This window comes from Triturus cristatus, chromosome 4_2 (genome assembly GCF_964204655.1).
Source record: "Triturus cristatus chromosome 4_2, aTriCri1.1, whole genome shotgun sequence".
In the NCBI taxonomy this organism is placed as follows: Eukaryota; Metazoa; Chordata; class Amphibia; order Caudata; family Salamandridae; genus Triturus; species Triturus cristatus.
The window spans coordinates 567,982,726-568,000,631 of NC_140586.1; the positions used below are offsets into that span (position 1 = coordinate 567,982,726).

A 17,906-nucleotide genomic window follows, 5' to 3' on the forward strand; every position below is an offset into this window, starting at 1 on the left:
CTTCAGGAGTCTAGTACTGGGTGGGCAGTACTTGGAGGGCAGAGCTCACTTCAGGCAGGATAGAGGTGCAGGCTTCATGTTGTTGGAGCTTTTTGTGTCCCTGTGGCTCAGAACAGAAGAACAGCCAACTAGTTCTTGGAGTCACTCTGGCAGGAAGCATCAAGGCAGTCCTCCAGCAGCAGAATAGTCCTCTGAGGGTTCAAGGCAGGCTCCCAGCAGCAGGGCTGAAGTGTAGGGCAGCCTTTCTGAGTGTCCTCTGCAGGTCCAGGTGTGAACTACAGAGTGGGTCTGAGGGTCCTATTTTTATAACTTGTGCCCCCACTCCACCTGTACAGATATTTCTGAAATTTCCTGCCTTCCTGCTCAGGCTCCAAGGGTGCTGAGGTGACGAAGGTTTAGTTTGAAGTTCTTTGTGAGTGTGCTAGGCAGCTCTTTTAAAATGTCAGGGAAAAGGCCAGGGAACAGTTCCGCCCTACACATCCTGGCAGGATGGGCCCCTTCTGCCAACACAATGTCCCACTTTGTCTCACTGTCTGGGAGGAATACACAAAGGCCAACTGCCATGCAAATCAGCCATGTGACCAACGACACAAGCTGCAGGCACCAGGTGATTAAGACAAGAAAATGACAAATTTCTGTAAGTGGATTTTTCAGAATTATGACCTAAAATCCAACTTTCCCATTAAAGAGTATTTTAAAATTAAAATTCTTTAGACACCAAACATGGAATTTCTACCTGCTCCCAAACAAACTTTATCACTTGTTAAATGTAGTAAGGTAACCAAATGTTATCCTATGGGAGAGGTATGCCTCACAGTACTGAAAAACGATTTTAGGTGTTTTTCACTACAAAGACATGTAAAACGTAAAAGTACATGTCGAACTTTTTAAATACAATCCATCATGTCCTATAGGCTGCTTAAGGCTTACCTTAGGGGTGACGTATATGTATTAAAAAGGTAGTTTTAGGCATGGCAAGAGTTTTATTTTGCCAGGTCGAATTGGCAGTTTAAAACTGCATGCATGATGCAATGACAGGCCTGAGATGTTTTAAAAGGCTTCCTAAGATGTTTTAAAAGGTTTCTTAAGTGAGTGGCATAATATGTGCAGCAGGTCCACTCGTATCATTTAATTTACAGGTCCTAGATACAGGTTGTACCCCTTTACTAGGGATGTATAAATAAATTAAATGTGCCAATCGGGTATAGGCCAAATTTACTATGTTTCAAGGAGTGAGCACATGCACCTTAGCACTCAGTAGAGTCCTAATGCCATCAAAAGCAAATTTCAGCAAACAAGAGGGGAGTAGGAAAAAAGCCTTCGGGAAGACCACCCTAATGCTACCAGTTCTGACACCTCTGAGAACCTTTCTGGGGACAATTTCCTATCCTTCCTCTGCTTACTGAGCCAGTGTCTTTTGTTGCTGGTTGCTGCAGCACCCCAGTCTGCACCAGATTGATTGGCTGTACATACATGCTGTCGTATTATAACTGGCTGGTTGTCTCTTTCCTGTTGTACTTTCACACACCTATGGTGCAGCTAGGTGTCCTATGTCTGTATGAACAGGTGCCCTTTTACTTCTACTGCACGTTCAGGTAATTGATGTCAATTTAATATCAAGTCTCCTCATCAGTGTGGATCAAACTGAATTGTATCTGGATTATGTACTTGGGGAATGGTGGACATGTTCAATCTTCAAAGTGTTGCCTGGTTAGAGCTGGATTGCTTTTGGTTGATGCAACTTACTCCCAATAATCAGCCTCAGTTCTCCTCAAGCAATGAAGAAATAGATCAAAAACAGAACACTAGACTAATGAAAAATGTGTGATCTACATAAAAGCCTGGATAAAAATATGGCATTAGTCTTTCTCACTGTGGCTTAGTCAAAAAACATTTTCAATAGCGTCCCCAAACACAATGCACAAGAAATTATAAATATGAAGTAGTTTAGTTTTATTAGGAGATAGAAAAAGGTAAAATATGACTACACCCCAAATATCATGTATAGACTATTCCGTGTAGTACTATTTAATTAACATGCATGTGTTTCTAGTGAAACATTCAGAAAATCTGACCGTGATCTTATGTTTTCAGAATCTTAAGATTGTCAAATCTGGTTGTCCTTTCAGTGAGTTCCTGAGGATATTTTACTTATTTTAGTGGATTGGCTCGTTTATGAGGTCATGTTTACGCCACCCCTCTACAAGCAGCGATACCAGTTTGTGAAGGATCTAGTGGAAAAACACCAACCAAAAAAGGTAGGTTGGTTTAAAGTTTAATTTGTTATGCAAAACTGTAAAAACAGGTTTCCATAAATGTCTCAAATATTGATTTTACATTTTTTCTACTGTTGGTGATTGTTAGAACTGGGGGTCTCTAGTTGGCAGAGGTAGGTACCTTTGATCAAATAGGGACCCTTGCTTCTAGTCAGGATAAGGGGCTACACTTCTAAAATAACCCCTGCTCACTCCCTTGGTAGCTTGGCACGAGCAGACCGGCTTATCTCAGAGGCAGTGTGTTAAGCCTTTGTGAACACATACAGTAATACAGTGAAAACACCACAAAGGGACACCACACCAGTTTAGAAAAATAAGTAATCTTTACTAGACTTAACACAAGACCAAACGACAAAACTCCACAATACTGTTATCAAAAAATAGACTTTAAAATGGTAGAAATAGCTTAGTTCAATGTAGATGGTAAATGCGGCACTTTACTCTCAAAGTACCTTAGATGCATCACGCAAAACAAACAAAAGGGTCGCAGGGAAGTTGATGCGCCGTTACTTACACTCAGGGGAGTGGATGCGTTGGTTCCTTACTGCTGCGCAGGGGAGTTGAGGCTCGCTTCCTTACTGTGTGGGGAGTTGATGCGTCGTTTCTTACTGCGGCCCTGTGACGATGCGACAAGATGGCGTCTCAATGCGATGCGACAATGTTGGATGCAATGCGTGCCCTCCCGACGGCCGTTTGGCGAACTCTAACTTCTGAGCAGCGACAGGCCCTGCAACACACTTCTTCAGTGATACGATGGCGACCTCTGTGGCGGCGACACTCTTCTCTGGTGAAGCGACGTGCTTCGTCGATGATGCGACTCCAAACAGCTGCAGCGGCGGCACGCTTCTTCGGCGATGCAACGGCAACCGCTGTAGCAGTGACACGCTTCTCCTTCTTGCATTGCGCTTCCAGCTCCCAGCGACAGTCTTCTCAGAGGGCCCAAGCAACAGTAGGCACCTCTCTGCAAGTAGAATTCCCAGCAAGGAAATTCAGGGGGAGCTAGTGGTGAAGTCTTGTATCCCTGAAACTTCAGGCAGGAGGCAAGCACAATTCAAGCCCTTGAAGATTCTTCTTCAAGATTGCAAAAGTACACACAAAGTTCCTTTTCTCCTTTCCTTGGCAATAAAGTAACCACTGCAGGCCAACCCCAACAGCACAGGGGCAGTCTCCTCCTTCAGCTTCCTTGGTTCTTCGTCTTGATTCCCAGAAGTGATCTAAAGTTCTAGGGTCTGGGTCCCTCTTTTATACACACAAATCCTTCCCCTCTGAAGGCAGAGAGCGTCTGCACCTAGCCCTAACCAGTTCTGGGTGCATTCTGCCAGTGCACAACTTCTTCCTTTGTCACTGTGGGTCAGGGTCATCGGACACACCACAGGAGGTGGAGCCAGCATTGTTGAAGGCGACTCACCCTTTCTCCTGAAGCCACCCCAGCCACTGTCACTCACAAACCAGACAAGGAATACACACACCTAGCAGAGGCAGGCTGGATGGTTAGGCAAGAAAATACCTACTTTCTAAAAGTGGTATTTTCAAACACAGAATGTTAAAACCAACTTCACTAAAAGATGTATTTTATCATTCTGAGTTAAGGCATACTAAATTTGTTTTTCTACCATGTTCCCTGGGTCAGTTAGGATTATAGGATTATAAACTGGCCATTCTTGCCTATGGGAACAGGTAGCCTTGCAATAGTGAAAAACAAAATTGGCTGTAATTCACCATTAGGACATGCCACACACATCAGGGCATGTCCTACCTTTTACATACAATGCACCCTGCCCATGGGGGTACCTGGGGCCTGCCTTAGGGGTGACTAACATGTAGAAAAGGGAAGGTTTAGGGACTGGCAAGTGGGTGCACTTGCCAAGTCGACATGGCAGCCCCAGGCTGCATACAGGCTCTGCGATGGCAGGCCTGAGTCACATTTTACAAGCTGCTTATGTGGGTGGCACAATCAGTGCTGCAAGCCCACCAGCAGCATTTGATTTACCGGCCCTGGGCACACATGGTGCCCTGTACTAGCGTCTGACAAGTAAATCAAATAGCCAATAATGGAGTCACTAATTCATTACAACAATTTACAATAGGGAGCCTGTGCACTGAATAGCAGTGGCACAGTGCCCAAAGCATCAAGACCAGCAAAACATATAGCAAAAACACAGGAGGCAACAGGAAAAAATGGAAGGTAGACCCACGCCAATGGTGCCAGGTCTAACACGTGTCCCCTCCAGCTAAAATGTGGGAAGAACTACCCACCCCATGGGAGTTCTCTTCACTAAGGCGGAAAAATCTGGACAGACCATCAGCATTGGCGTGTTCTGTACCAGGGCGGTGTTCCACCGTGAAGTCCATCCCCTGTAGGGAAATGAACCACCTCAACCGCTTTGGATTCTCACCCCTCATCTAAATCAACCATCTGAGGGGCCTGTGGTCTGTCTGGACCCGGAAGTGAGTCCCAAACAAGTATGGTCTCAACTTTTTCAGTGCTCAGACCACAGCAAATGCCTCACGCTCAATTGCACTCCACCTCTGTTCCTGTGGAAGTAACCTCCTACTGATGAAGGCTACAGGTTGGTCTAGACCCTCCTCATTTATCTGTGAAAAAACAGCCCCCACACCATGCTCTGAAGCATCTGTCTGTACAATGAACTCTTTAGAGAAGTTGGGCGCCAGAAGCACGAGCGCCGTGCACATGGCAGTCTTCAGGGCATCAAAAGCTTTCTGACCGGTGTCAGTCCAGTTCACTTTCTTGGGCTGCTTCCTGGAAGTCAGCTCTGTCAAGGGTGCAACAATGCTGCCATACCCCTTGACAAACCTCCTGTAGTACCCAGTGAGTCCTAAAAAGGCTCTCACCTCTGTCTGGGTCTTGGGGAGGTTCCCAAGCTAGGATGGTCTCAATCTTGGGCTGTAGGGGCGCCACCTGGCTGCTCCAAACTGGTTTCCCAAGTACACCACTGAACCCTGCCCGATCTGGCACTTACCTTGATCGTGAGGCCTGCTCTCCGCAGCGCCATCAACACTTCCCAGAGGTGGCGCAGATGTTCTTCCCAAATGACGCTGAACACTGTAATGTCATCCAGGTAGGCTGCACTGAAATCTTCCATTTAAGCCAACACCTGGTTGACCAACCTCTGAAAGGTGGCAGGAGCATTCTTCATCCCAAAGGGCATAACCCAGAATTGGTAGTGCCCATATGGTGTGGAGAATGCTGACCTCTTTGGCCCCATCAGTTAAGGCGATATGCCAGTACCCAGACGTTAGATCAAACGTGCTGAGGTACCGGGCAGCCCCTAACCGATCAATGAGCTCATCAGATCTGGGGATGGGGTGCGCGTCAGTCCTGGTGACTGAATTGAGCCCTCGGTAGTCCACACAGAACCGGAGTTCTGGCGTGGCACCCGGTGCGGCAGCCTTTGGGACCAAGACCACTGGGCTGGCCCACGAACTGTTAGAGGACTCAATCACCCCTAATGCAAGCATCTTGGAGACCTCCTTGATGCAAGCTCTCACCCTATCAGTCACTCTGTAAGTTTTGTGCTTAACAGGAGGACTGTCCCCAGTGTCTTCATCATGGACACACCAATCAGTGACACTTGGAATTAGGGAGAGCAGATCAGAAAACTGTCCCAACAACTGGCGACAGTCATTCTGCTGCTCAGGGGTCAGGGTGGTAGAGAGGTTTACACCATCCACTGACCCATCTTGCTCTGTTGCAGACAGGAGGTCAGGAAAAGGCTCGGTCTCCTCCTCCATTCCATCACCTGTCGCTAGAAGCATGCCCACTTCGGACCTCTCTAAGTGGGACTTCAGGCGATTGACATGTAGGACCCACAAAGGGTTCCTGGGAGACTTTAAGCCCACCAAGTAGGTGACATCGCTCTTGCGCTCCACCACCTCAAATGGTCCGGTCCACTTATCCTGGAGCGCACAGGGCTCCACGGGGGCCATGAACCAAACTTTCTGACCAGGCTGAAGCTCAATCAGAGTGGCATTCTGATCGTACCACCGCTTCATCTCTTCCTGGCTGGCTTCCAGATTTGCCCGAGCGAGTTGCCTGAAACGCCGGGTTTGGTTTCTGACGGTCAGCATGTAACTATATACATCCTGGAAGCTTTCCCCCAGCCTTCCTTTACCAAACTCAAAGGTCCTCTCACAGGGTGACCATACAGCAGTTCAAAGGGGCTGAACCCTAAGGACTTCTGTGGCACCTCCCTGTAACAAAAATGAACCTGTTCAAAAAAGGTGAACACACTACTCAGTGACCCCTCCAAAAATGCACAGTCACCCAACTTTGTGTGACAAACCAGCGGTTATCTTTGTATCGTCTGATCAAACGGGACCTGGATCACCAGATAGTTATTAAAATCGGTCGCATCTGTAGGTTCTATCTCCCGTGGTATAATCCACCCTCTGGTGTGAAATAACCAAGCAAAAAAGGAGAAAAAGGTGAAGAAAAGTTGGCAGTGCCTCACGGGAGTAACACCATGGGAGTCTGCAGACTGGTACTCGCCTGCGTCCTCAGGTTCTCATCATTAGCAACTGCCAGCCCATAACACAAATTATGATAAAGTAAGAACGAAAAAAGACAGAAGACAGAGTGCTAGGTGTGGTGTCGTGTATTGCCAGTGCACCGGGTAACTTATCCGGGCATGCGGCGGTATCAACCCTGTAGGGAGTGGCAGGGTCAAAGCAGAAACACCGCCATTCCTAATCTAAAACCGAGCTAGACAACACTAGCTATGTTGCTTTATTCCGTGCTGTGTGTCTGCTCACTTAAAACCGACATGTTTCGTTGCCTGGGGGAACTTACGGCAATTTCATCAGGGTAAGGGTTAATTTTCCACACTGCATCCCTAGTTGTCTATTTTTTATATTTTCTGTACCTGTGGGAGGCAGAAACAAAATGACACAACCAATCATCAGTCAGCACCAATTAAAACGTAAAATATCGTGCAAGTGGGAACCACCTTCATTTTATCAACCTATTTACTGGGTTGTTGCCCTTCATGGGCATACCTGTAACCCCCTTTGTTTTGTGAGTGTGTACTAGTCCACAGTCACGCTTGCTGCCACATATGCTGCAGAACGTCAGTCTGTGAAGGAATCGGGAGAAAAATTAGAAGCTGGCATCATGTTATGCACATGTATTTTAAGAGAAATAGTAGCTTGTTCCTTTGTCTGTAAATATAGGCTCGGGCGCTGTAAGAGCGTGCTGGTGCTCAATGGGGCAGTAATGTATGTGTACCCAATCAGCCCTTCCCATTACCCAAGGAGTGCAACTACCACTGCCTCATGTCAAGATCTTTTCCATGTGTTTCATATCATTTCACGGAGGCAGACTCTCGTTACTGCTCCCGCAAAGAATCTACACAAAACGTCTTTATTAAAAAAAAAAAAAACCCCTGGGCTTAAGTGGGATACATATTTCCAACCGTTCCCCTGCCTGTAGTAACCGCTCACCTTGACAGCGTGAGTGTCCGGCATTATCTCAGCACCTCGCGGAGTCGGTGGGCGGCACTAATTTTCAAAGCACGGCGCGCCACGTCGGCGCATGCGCGTATTGTCCCTCTTCTAATTCTACACTCTTTTACCATAATGAAGGGCCTGAGCGCCATATTGTGCAAGTATTTTGAATGGGGTGCCCTCAGTGCAGTTGTATGTACAATACGGTTTTACCATAACCCGATTAAAACATAGTAGGTGTGTTATTATAACTATTCCTAAATGTTAAACTCCTAAATATGTGTTGTGTAATACAGTCCACCTTTAGTGTGCAGTGCTTGGACTTATCGAATGTGTCATCATTATAAACATCCTCAAGTGATACATGATATACAGTTTAAGATTAGGATTCAGAGTTCAAAGTTCGAGATTCAAAACGAGATTCAAAATACAGAACTCCGAGTTCAAGTGTTGATGTCCTGAGTGCATCCATTCATCAAATATGGCAGAGGGACTTTACAGTGGAGTGGTCTCACTTTATCTGCTTGTTACCTCGGTTTGTACATCAGTAATATTTTATACATCATCTTATGTGGGTAATATAATCCATTTTTTCATGCCTAAAAACTCCCATAACTTGATGGGTGAAAGTGGGGAAAGTATAAGGCCATTCAGAATCATTTGCCCTTAGTGCTAGCCTGGGCGGCTACCCCACATATACCTCTTTCAAAGGGAGTTATGGGGACCTAATCACCAGAAGGCCTACATGAGGAATTCATATGGGCAAGGATCATGTGTGTTCAATGAACAACTACCCTGTTCCATTCAATGAGGTTGTTCACCCCATGTTGGTCCACCCCCTCATTATAGATCCAGCGTGCTTCTTTTGTGCTTAGTCTAGTCTCCGTGCAAAGAGAAGGCATGGCAATAGGACGTACCACTTATGCCTCAAGGTGCCTCAAGACCCATAATCATGCCTTTGAGGATCCGGTTGAATCTCTCAACCAGCCCATTACCTTGTGGGTGGTAAGGAGTGGTGAGCTTATAAGTTACCCGACACTCCTGACACAGGGACTTCAAATACTTGGAAATGAAGTTTGTACTATGGTCTGACACCACCTCTCTTGGGAACCCCACATGGGAGAAAATCCCCATCAACGCATGACCCACCACAGGGGCCGTCACAGTCCGGAGAGGGATGGCTTCCGGGTACCGGGTGGCATGGTACACCAAGACCAGTATGAACCTGTTGCCCATGGCTGTCTTGGGATCCAGAGGCCCCACAATGTCAATGCCCACCCTTTCAAAGGGGGTGCTGACCACAGGGAATGGCTGGAGAGGAGCCGTGTGCTTCCTTCCACTCTTTCCACTTGCCTGGCAAGTCTGACAGGTCCTGCAATCAGTATCTGAACTCTTGCGCATTTGGGGGCAATAGAAGTGAGTGACAAGCCTTTCAAATGTCTAATCCTGCCTCAAATGTCCTGCTAAAGGCACATCATGAGCCAGCCCCAGTAGGAAGGCTCTGAAGCACTGGGGTACCATCAGCACATGGGCTGACCCAGGCTCAGCAACCTTAGGCTCACTATACAGGAGACCATTCTCCCAGTAGATCCAATGTGACCCAGACTGATCACCTGCTGCCTGGTTTGCAGCCTGGTGCCGCAGACCCACAGAAGGATGACACTTGTTCTGCTCCTCACAGAACTCTTCCCTGGAGGGTCCTCCTTCCTGCTGCCAATGGGTCAGCTCAGGCAGGTCCCCCAGTTCAGCTACCTGCTCCCCTGTAGGTTCTAGGGTCCCCCTCAAGGTCTGCCTCCTCCTGGACCGTGGGAACGGTGGAGGCTGGCTTCCTGTGCCCCCTGCCTCTTCTTTTTAAGGCAGGCACCAGGGCCACTCTTTCAGGCTCCAGGTCCTCTTGAACACCCTTACTGGCTGTCATGGACCGTGTGGTCACACACGCCCACTCAGGCAGACCCAACATCTCCAAATGAGCACTTTGCTCCACCTTAGCCCAAGGAGAGCTCTCCAAATCGTTACCTATCAGACAGTCAACAGGCATGGCTGGCCTCACAGCTACTTGAAGAGTACCTGAGAATTCCCACCCCCCCCACTCAAAGGGAACCTGAGCTACCTTGCAGTGGCTCTGTGTTGTCAACTGCAACAACTGGGTAAAATGCATTGGGGGCCACCTGCTTCAAAGACACCAGGCCACAACTGATAGCTGTCACACTGCCTCCGGTGTCTCTAAGAGCCTCCACTCTATGGCCATTAATGGTCACCCACTGCCTGTACGTTTTAGTGTTATCAGGCAGCTGGATCTTGGGGGCCACCATCTCTGCAGCACCCCACCCACCTTGGGCACCCATCTACTCCCCCAGGGCTACACTAGCTATCTGTCGGGGTGGTGCACCAGTGGGTGCTGTTTTGCCTCTCTGTGGGCACGGGGGATCATAGAACCGGTGGCCCACCTCACTGCAATGAAAATATTTCATGGGTCCCCTATGAACAGGTTTACCTGTCGGGCCCCGGGCTTCTACTTAGGGGGAGGCTGGGAATCCTTCCCTTGGGGATTACTTTGGGGCCCTTTCTGGAACTCCCTCTGTTTACCCTTGTCCCCCCTACTCTTCTGCTCGGGGGGACCCTGCCCACCTTAGGTGGAGTCTCCCACATGACCCTTGTGGACCCGGGTGCTCACCCAGTGGTCCTTCTCCTCAGCAAGCTTCCTAGGGTTAGTCATCTTGCTATCAATAAGGTGCTGGCATAGCTCTGGAAAACAATTACTAGACAAGTGCTCCCATGCAAACAAATCATAGAGCCCCTGATAATCATCCACTTCGCTACTCTTCACCCAACCATCCAATGCTCTGCAAAAAAGTCACATATTCAAGTGCTAGACTCCTGTTTTTTACAATTCCTAAACCGTTGTCTATTAAGCTCAGAGTTCAACCCATACCTGGTCATTAAGGCTTCCTTCATTCGCACATAAGAATTCTGATCCTCAGAAGGCAATTCCAACAAGGTATCCCACCCATCACTGAGAAACCGCCCCCACAACCCTGCTCCCCAATCCTTCTCAGGGACCCGGTGGGAGGTCATAGCTACCTCATAGGCTTTGAACCATTGCCCATTATCTTCATTCTTATGAAACTCCTTAACATCCTTGGAAATGAACACTCTTGTTTCTACAGGCACAGATGGTGCGCTAAAACCAAAGGAAATGGTGCGCTGCCACCAGAGGGAGAACTTTCTAAACTCTTGGCTTTCAATTCCAATTCCCTCAACATCCTCTCACGCTCCAAATGCATTCTTTTTTCCTCCAATGCCAACTTCTTATTCTTCAACTCCATCTGCCCACCTATTCTGAGCTTGGCCAGCTCCATCTTATGCATTCTATCTCTCTCCCTGTCCTCCAGCTCTCTTGGGGACAGGTCCTTTGAAGACACCGCTGTCTGCTCTGGAAGGCACCTTCCTCCCATCAAGGCCCACTGGCCCCTCTAGCTGCCCATCTAAATTCTCTACCTCCTCCCTAGGCTCTTCAGGATACTCAGTGGCATTCCTAGATTCTACCCAGGCCTTCAGCGCCTTCTGGTTTTCCTCTTTCTTGGAGAGGCCTTTCATAGAGACTTTAAATTTTCTGCAAGCAGCTTTGAGGTAAGACACAGTGTAAGTGTCAATCCGATCTTCTTCAACATCAATGTCAACCGATGCAATGGATGCTGGTTTGCTTATGGTGAAAAACAGTTGGCAGCTCTCAAAAAGCAAAAAGAAGTTCCAAGGAAAATTCTACCAAACAGTATGTGAACATGCTATGGTCTGCACTCACTAGTAGTGTACACCAATCACTGTATATGAGTCACAAATGCAAGTCCAAATCCTCACCGCTGACCACCAATGTTAGAACTGGGGGTCTCTAGTTGGCAGAGGTAGGTACCTTTGACCAAATAGGGACCCTTGCTTCTAGTCAGGGTGAGGGGCTACACTTCTAAAATAACCCCTGCTCACCCCCTTGGTAGCTTGGCACTAGCAGACAGGATTATCTCAGAGGCAGTGTGTAAAGCATTTGTGAACACATACAATAATACAGTTAAAACACTACAAATTGACACCACACAATTTTAGAAAAATAAGTAATCTTTACTAGACTTAACACAAGACCAAACGACAAATCCACAGTACTGTAATCAAAAATAGACTTTAAAATGGTAGAAATAGGTTAGTTCAATGTAGATGGTAAATGCGACACTTTACTCTCAAAGTACCTTAGATGCGTCATGCAAAACAAACAAAAGGGTCCCAGGGAAGTTGATACGCCGTTCCTTACACTCAGGGGAGTTACTTACTGCTGCGCCTTGGAAGTTGAGGCTTGCTTCCTTACAGTGTGGGGAGTTGATGCGTCGTTTTTTACTGCGGCCCGGTGATGATGCGACAAGATGGTGCCTCATTGCGACGGGACGATCCGGTGCGATGCGAGAACATGGCGTCTTGATGCGATGCGACAACGTTGGATGGGATGCGTGCACGGCCGTGCGGCGAACTCGGTAACTTCTGAGCCACTGCCCTGCGACGCGCTTCTCCGGTGATGCGACGGCGACCTCTGCGGCGGCAACACGATTCTCCAGTGATGTGACACGCTTTGTCGATGATGCGACGGCGAACAGCTGCAGCGGCGGCACTCTTCGGCGATGCGACGGCAACTGCTGCGGCAGCGACACGCTTCTCCTTGTTGCGTCGCGCTTCCAGCAACACGCAGTCTTCTCAGAGGGCCAAAGGAACAGTAGGCACCTCTCTGCAAGTAGTATTCCCAGCAAGGAAATTCAGGGGGAGCTGGTGATGAAGTCTTTTATCCCTGAGACTTAGGGCAGGAGGCAAGCACAATTCAAGCCCTTGGAGATTCTTTTTCAAGATTGCAAAAGTACACACAAAGTTCCTTTTCTCCTTTCCTTGGCAATAAAGTAACCGCTGCAGGGGCAGTCTCCTCCTTCAGCTTCCTTGGTTCTTCTCCTTGGCAAAGGGTTGTCTTGAGTCCCAGAAGTGATCTAAAGTTCTGGGGTCTGGGTCCCCCTTTTTAAACACACAAATCCCTTGTCTCTGAAGGCAGAGAGTGTCTGTACCTAGTCCAAACCAGTTCTGGGTTCATACTGCCAGTGCACAACTTCTTCCTTTGTCAGTGTGGGCCAGGGTCATCAGACGCACCACAGGAGGTGGAGCCAGCATTGTGGAAGGCAGGCACAGCCCTATTCAGACCCAGGTGCTACTCCTCCCACCACTCCCAATGCACATAGGCCTATTCAGCGTAGTGCTGACTCACCCGGTCTCCTGAAGCCACCCCAGCCCCTGTCACTCATAAACCAGACATGGAATACACAAACCTAGCAGAGGCAGGCTGAATGGTTAGGCAAGAAAATACGTACTTTCTAAAAGTGGTATTTTCAAACACAGAATGTTAAAACCAACTTCACTAAAAGATGTATTTTATCATTCTGAGTTCAGGCATATTAAATTTGTTTTTCTACCATGTTCCCTGGGTCAGTTAGGATTATAAGATGTTATAATCAAACTGTCCATTCTGGCCTATGGGAACAGGTAGCCTTAAAATAGTCAAAAACAAATTGGCTGTAATTCACTATCAGGACATACCACACACATCAGGGCATGTCCTACCTTTTACATACAATGCACCCTGCCCATGGTTGAACCTTGGGCCTACCTTAGGGGTGACTAACATGAAGAAAAGGGAAGGTTTAGGGACTGGCAAGTGGGTGCACTTTCCAAGTCGACATGGCAGCCCCAGGCTGCACACAGGCTCTGCAATGGCAGGCCTAAGTCACATTTTACAAGCTGCTTTGTGGGTGGCACAATCAGTGCTGCAAGCCCACCAGCAGCATTTGATTTACAGGCCCTGGGCACACATGGTGCACTGTACTAGGGTCTGACAAGTAAATCAAATAGCCAGTCATGGAGTCAGTAATCCATTACAACAATTTACAATAGGGAGTACTTGTACTGTGGCACTGAATAGCAGTGGCACAGTGCCCAAAGCATCTAGACCAGCAAAACGTATAGCAAAAACACAGGCGGCAACCGCAAAACATGGAAGGGAGACCTACGCCAATGGTGCCAGGTCTAACAGTGATCTTATCTGGCCCTAAACTTGTACTTGGGTAAAGAGCCTCAACCTCTAGCTATTCAGAAAAGTGCACACTTTTGGAGATGTCCTTGTCTTTCAAAATCATATGGAAACAGCGCCAAAAGACCAAAGACTTTCACAAAGTAATTATAAGGTGTAGGGAAGTGGGTTTCTGTTGCAGTAACCCCTCCACTTTTTGCTAGACTACTGATGCCCTTTTTTTTGGTGTGCCCTGGGTCCCTGCCAATCAGGTTCCCAGGGCCTGTGTTATTTCCCCAAAACTAACCCAATTGGCATCTCTGGCCACAGGTCAGCCCCTGGTAAATGGTACCACAGGTACCCAGGGCACTGTGACCAGGGAAGACCTCTAAGGGCTGCAGCACTTTTTGTGGCACTCTTAGAGGACGGACACACACACGGACACACACACGGACACACACACGGACACACACACGGACACACACACGGACACACACACGGACACACACACGGACACACACACGGACACACACACGGACACACACACGGACACACACACGGACACACACACGGACACACACACGGACACACACGGACACACACGGACACACACACACGGACACACACGGACACACACACACGGACACACACGGACACACACACACGGACACACGGACACGGACACACGCACACACACGGACACAGACACACGCACACACACGGACACAGACACACGCACACAGACACACGCACACAGACACACGCACACAGACACACGCACACAGACACACGCACACAGACACCTGTGTGTTTTGATGCAGAACAAAGTGAAGAGTCGACATGGCACACATTCCTGTGTGTCATGCCTACAACCCACTGCCCTGGCATAGATCAGTCACCCCTCTAGCCGGGTTTCCTATGCCAGATGTGAGGGTACAGGTGCATGAGCCCTGTACCCCTACAGTGTTTAAGTCCATTCTTAGACATTGTAAATGCAGTGATGCCATTTAGAGCATATGGTGCTGGGAGCTTCTCATTACGAACTCCACAGCACCATAACGGCTACACTGAAAACAGAAGTTTAGTATCAAACTTCTCAGCACATTAAACCCACACTGATGCCAGTGTGGGATTTAATGTAAAATGTACACACAGGGTATCTCAGAGATGCCCCCTGAAAACTAACCCACCACTAGTGTCCAGGCTGAGTTGCTGCTTTCAGCTGCCACCACCAGACATGTTTCTGGACCCATGGATCGAGAGCCTGCTGCTCTCTGGGGCCTGAAACAATGCACATCCTGGGACGAGGTGCCAAGCCTCCTCCCCCAGGATGGGCTGGGTTCACGAAGGGGAAGCTTCAAAGGCATGCCGCCTTTGAGAGACTCCCCAGACTATTTGCGGCTTTCAGCAACTGGTCCCCACTGGTTCTACCGCCACTTTGGGCGGGAGAACCGGCGGGAAAAACAAGTGAGGGAGAGAGGTGTGCTCATCTCTGCCAACACCACCCCTCACGTGGGGGAGGCGAGGTGAAGCACAACTCCGAGTCCCTGCCATCTTGAGGACAGGGGGACTCAACCAACCAGGGACAGTCTCCTGCCCCCCTCCCACTGGAGGGTGGCACAATAGGGGGTGTACCCACTCCAGGAAAGGAATCATTGGTCCCTGCCCTTTACCTACCTGAAACGTCCCTAAATCTAGTATTTAGGGGGCACCCTGAACCTTGCTTCCTCAGATCCAGAAACGACAAGAAGAAGGACCGAACAGACGTGCAGCCAGCTAACAAGAGGAAGACGCCCACTGACTTGGCCCCAGCCCTACAGGCCTGTCTCCCCTCGAACCTGCTCCTGCGAAATCCCGGTTTGTCCTACAGCCAGTAACTTCAAAAAACCTGGAGGACCTGCCTGCCTTCACTTCCAAAGACTGCTTCTCCCGCGAACACCGGATTTGTTCAACTGCAACCTATGGCAGCAGCCAGAGACCGCAAATCCAGCCCACTCTGCGCCCACCGAACCCGGCCCAAGCTCGAGTGGAAAAACACCACAAGAAGATCACCCCGGCGATCCTGACCCGAGATCCGCTGACCCCTGACCTGCCTCCAGTTGACGCCTGCAGCCTAAATCCAGAAGGCCCCCCTGACCGCGACCCTGAGCTGGTAAGAAGATCCGACCCCAAAAGGCACCCCTTCACCCGATGCCCCACGGCCTTGTGTTCCCAGACCGACGGTGCCTAACCAACCCCTAACTTCCCAACTTACCTCTCGAAGTGGTGGCCGCACCCAGAAGTCCTTTGTCTCCCTGCATGCAGTGCTTTCCCAAACCGGAGGTTCTCCATTGAAAACAGGGCACCCAACCTCGAAACAGCACCCTGCACCCGGCCGCCCCAGTGCTGCTGAGGGGCACCTTTTGTGCTACTTTGTTTCCCCATTTGCCCTGACCTAAACCCTAGGAGCTCTGCTCCCACAACCCTGTGGCCTGCTTGCCAGCAGCCACCAACCGGAGGCCCCCTATCCCCCATTGGAAAACATTGGGCCTCAACACTCTGCACACGGCCTCCCTAGTGCCACTGAGGGTGCAACAAGAGTGCATCACTGAACTGGGGGACCCCCTAGTCTAACCCCAGAACCTTAACACCCACAGTCGAAAACTTACCTGTGAACCGATAACCTGTTTTCCTCCATAGGATAACATTGACAATTTTCTTCCAAAAAGTTTCCAAGTGTGGAGTTTTGAAATCAAAAAATATTCTTTAAAAATTGCACGAATACCCAAAACGTATTTACTTACCTGTTTGCAGTAAATATCCCAGTGCTAGGTATCCAGCACTGAGTTAGAAAAGTAACGTAAAAAGTAACTTACCTGTAATTTACTGAAAAAGCCTATTAATTTCAATGTACTGTATTTGCTAAGTATTGCAACCTACTGCATCCCCTGTAAATCAAACAAAGTACAATTTTTATTGCATTTTCAAACTGTTCTACAATCAGCAACTTATTACTGTAAAGTATTTCATGCTTACCTGTGCCAGGCTTGCTTGGTTCTAAAAATAAAACAGTATATTTTTTTATACAAAAACAATTGGCCTAGAGTTCAGTTCTTGAGTGTGTGAATTCATTTGCTGACTGAGTGTGTACATCAAATGCTTAACACTGTCCTCTGATACTGCTTTACTGCTCGACCACTCTACCACAAATGGAGAGTAAGGTTCTATCTAACTTTAACCTCTGCCTACCTCTGGGGTCACCTGGACTCTACACACTATACCTCATTTTGGTGTAGTATATATAGAGCCAGTTTCCTACATAAGGTAATCCACAAGTAGAGGCTCATTGTAGATTATAGTAAATGTGTCTAAAACCCTTTCTTTGATTGACTTGATACCTGCACGATCACCATTTTACATCAAAGAAATTGGTATTTACATTTAAATTCTTTTAAGTTGAATAAAATGATAATAGATAAAATAAACAGTAATGTGCATTTCCAAAACTAGCTTGTGGCATTTGTAGGACTGAAACTGATGCCCAGATGAGGATATGGGTGCAGTCTCTGAATTCACGGGTCATTTACAATTGGGATTCTATGTCAGGACCGGAGGCGAGGATTATGCTCTACTTTCCTTACTTTCAAGGTAGCAGCCATTTTAAAGTCATCAACTAGTATTCCCATGGTACGTCGGGAATGACAGAAAACAATAGTGTCCACATCTAGAGTGTCCCCTGTTCCATCATCCAATCAAGGCTCCCTTAGGTACAGACAGTCCTCTCTCTCTGTTTAACCTCCTCTTTCTTTGCTGCTGCAGCCTGAGATAAGTCATGTTTCTTTGAGCTTATAACCTATTCATGAATCCATAATGCCACTAACTAATGCGCATGCTATGTTCACTTTGGCATGAACGTTCGGTTTGGTACATTCTGGTCGTTTTATTTGCCTTTTGCTTTCAGCGCGTAAGAGGAACGGTTTTCCTACCTCGCTTCGGGCGCTCTGGTGCCTGCGCGCTTTTCACTTCGCGCCGCTTCTGTCTAGTGCGGTCGGCGATATTGGTGTCCTTCGGTGTTGTTTTCCGGACTATTCCGGTGTTTCTTG

The 17,906-nt window shown here is 48.2% G+C and overlaps 1 protein-coding gene across 10 annotated transcripts in view; it reads left to right on the plus strand.

The window, feature by feature from the left end:
- The window catches only part of HENMT1 (HEN methyltransferase 1), a 660,905-nt gene that overhangs the window by 230,411 nt on the left and 412,588 nt on the right, over window positions 1-17,906 (plus strand). For 5 of the 10 annotated variants that reach the window (XM_085602234.1, XM_085602230.1, XM_085602231.1 and 2 more), the window contains one exon: window positions 2,130-2,258. The exons of 3 other annotated variants lie outside the window; for them this stretch is intronic. In XM_085602234.1, coding sequence (XP_085458360.1) covers window positions 2,184-2,258 — 75 coding nt within the window. In that variant the 5' untranslated portion in view covers window positions 2,130-2,183. Of the gene's footprint in view, window positions 1-2,094; window positions 2,259-17,906 lie in introns of those variants that run through there. 2 more of the 10 variants (XM_085602233.1, XM_085602239.1) reach the window with 2 other exon arrangements.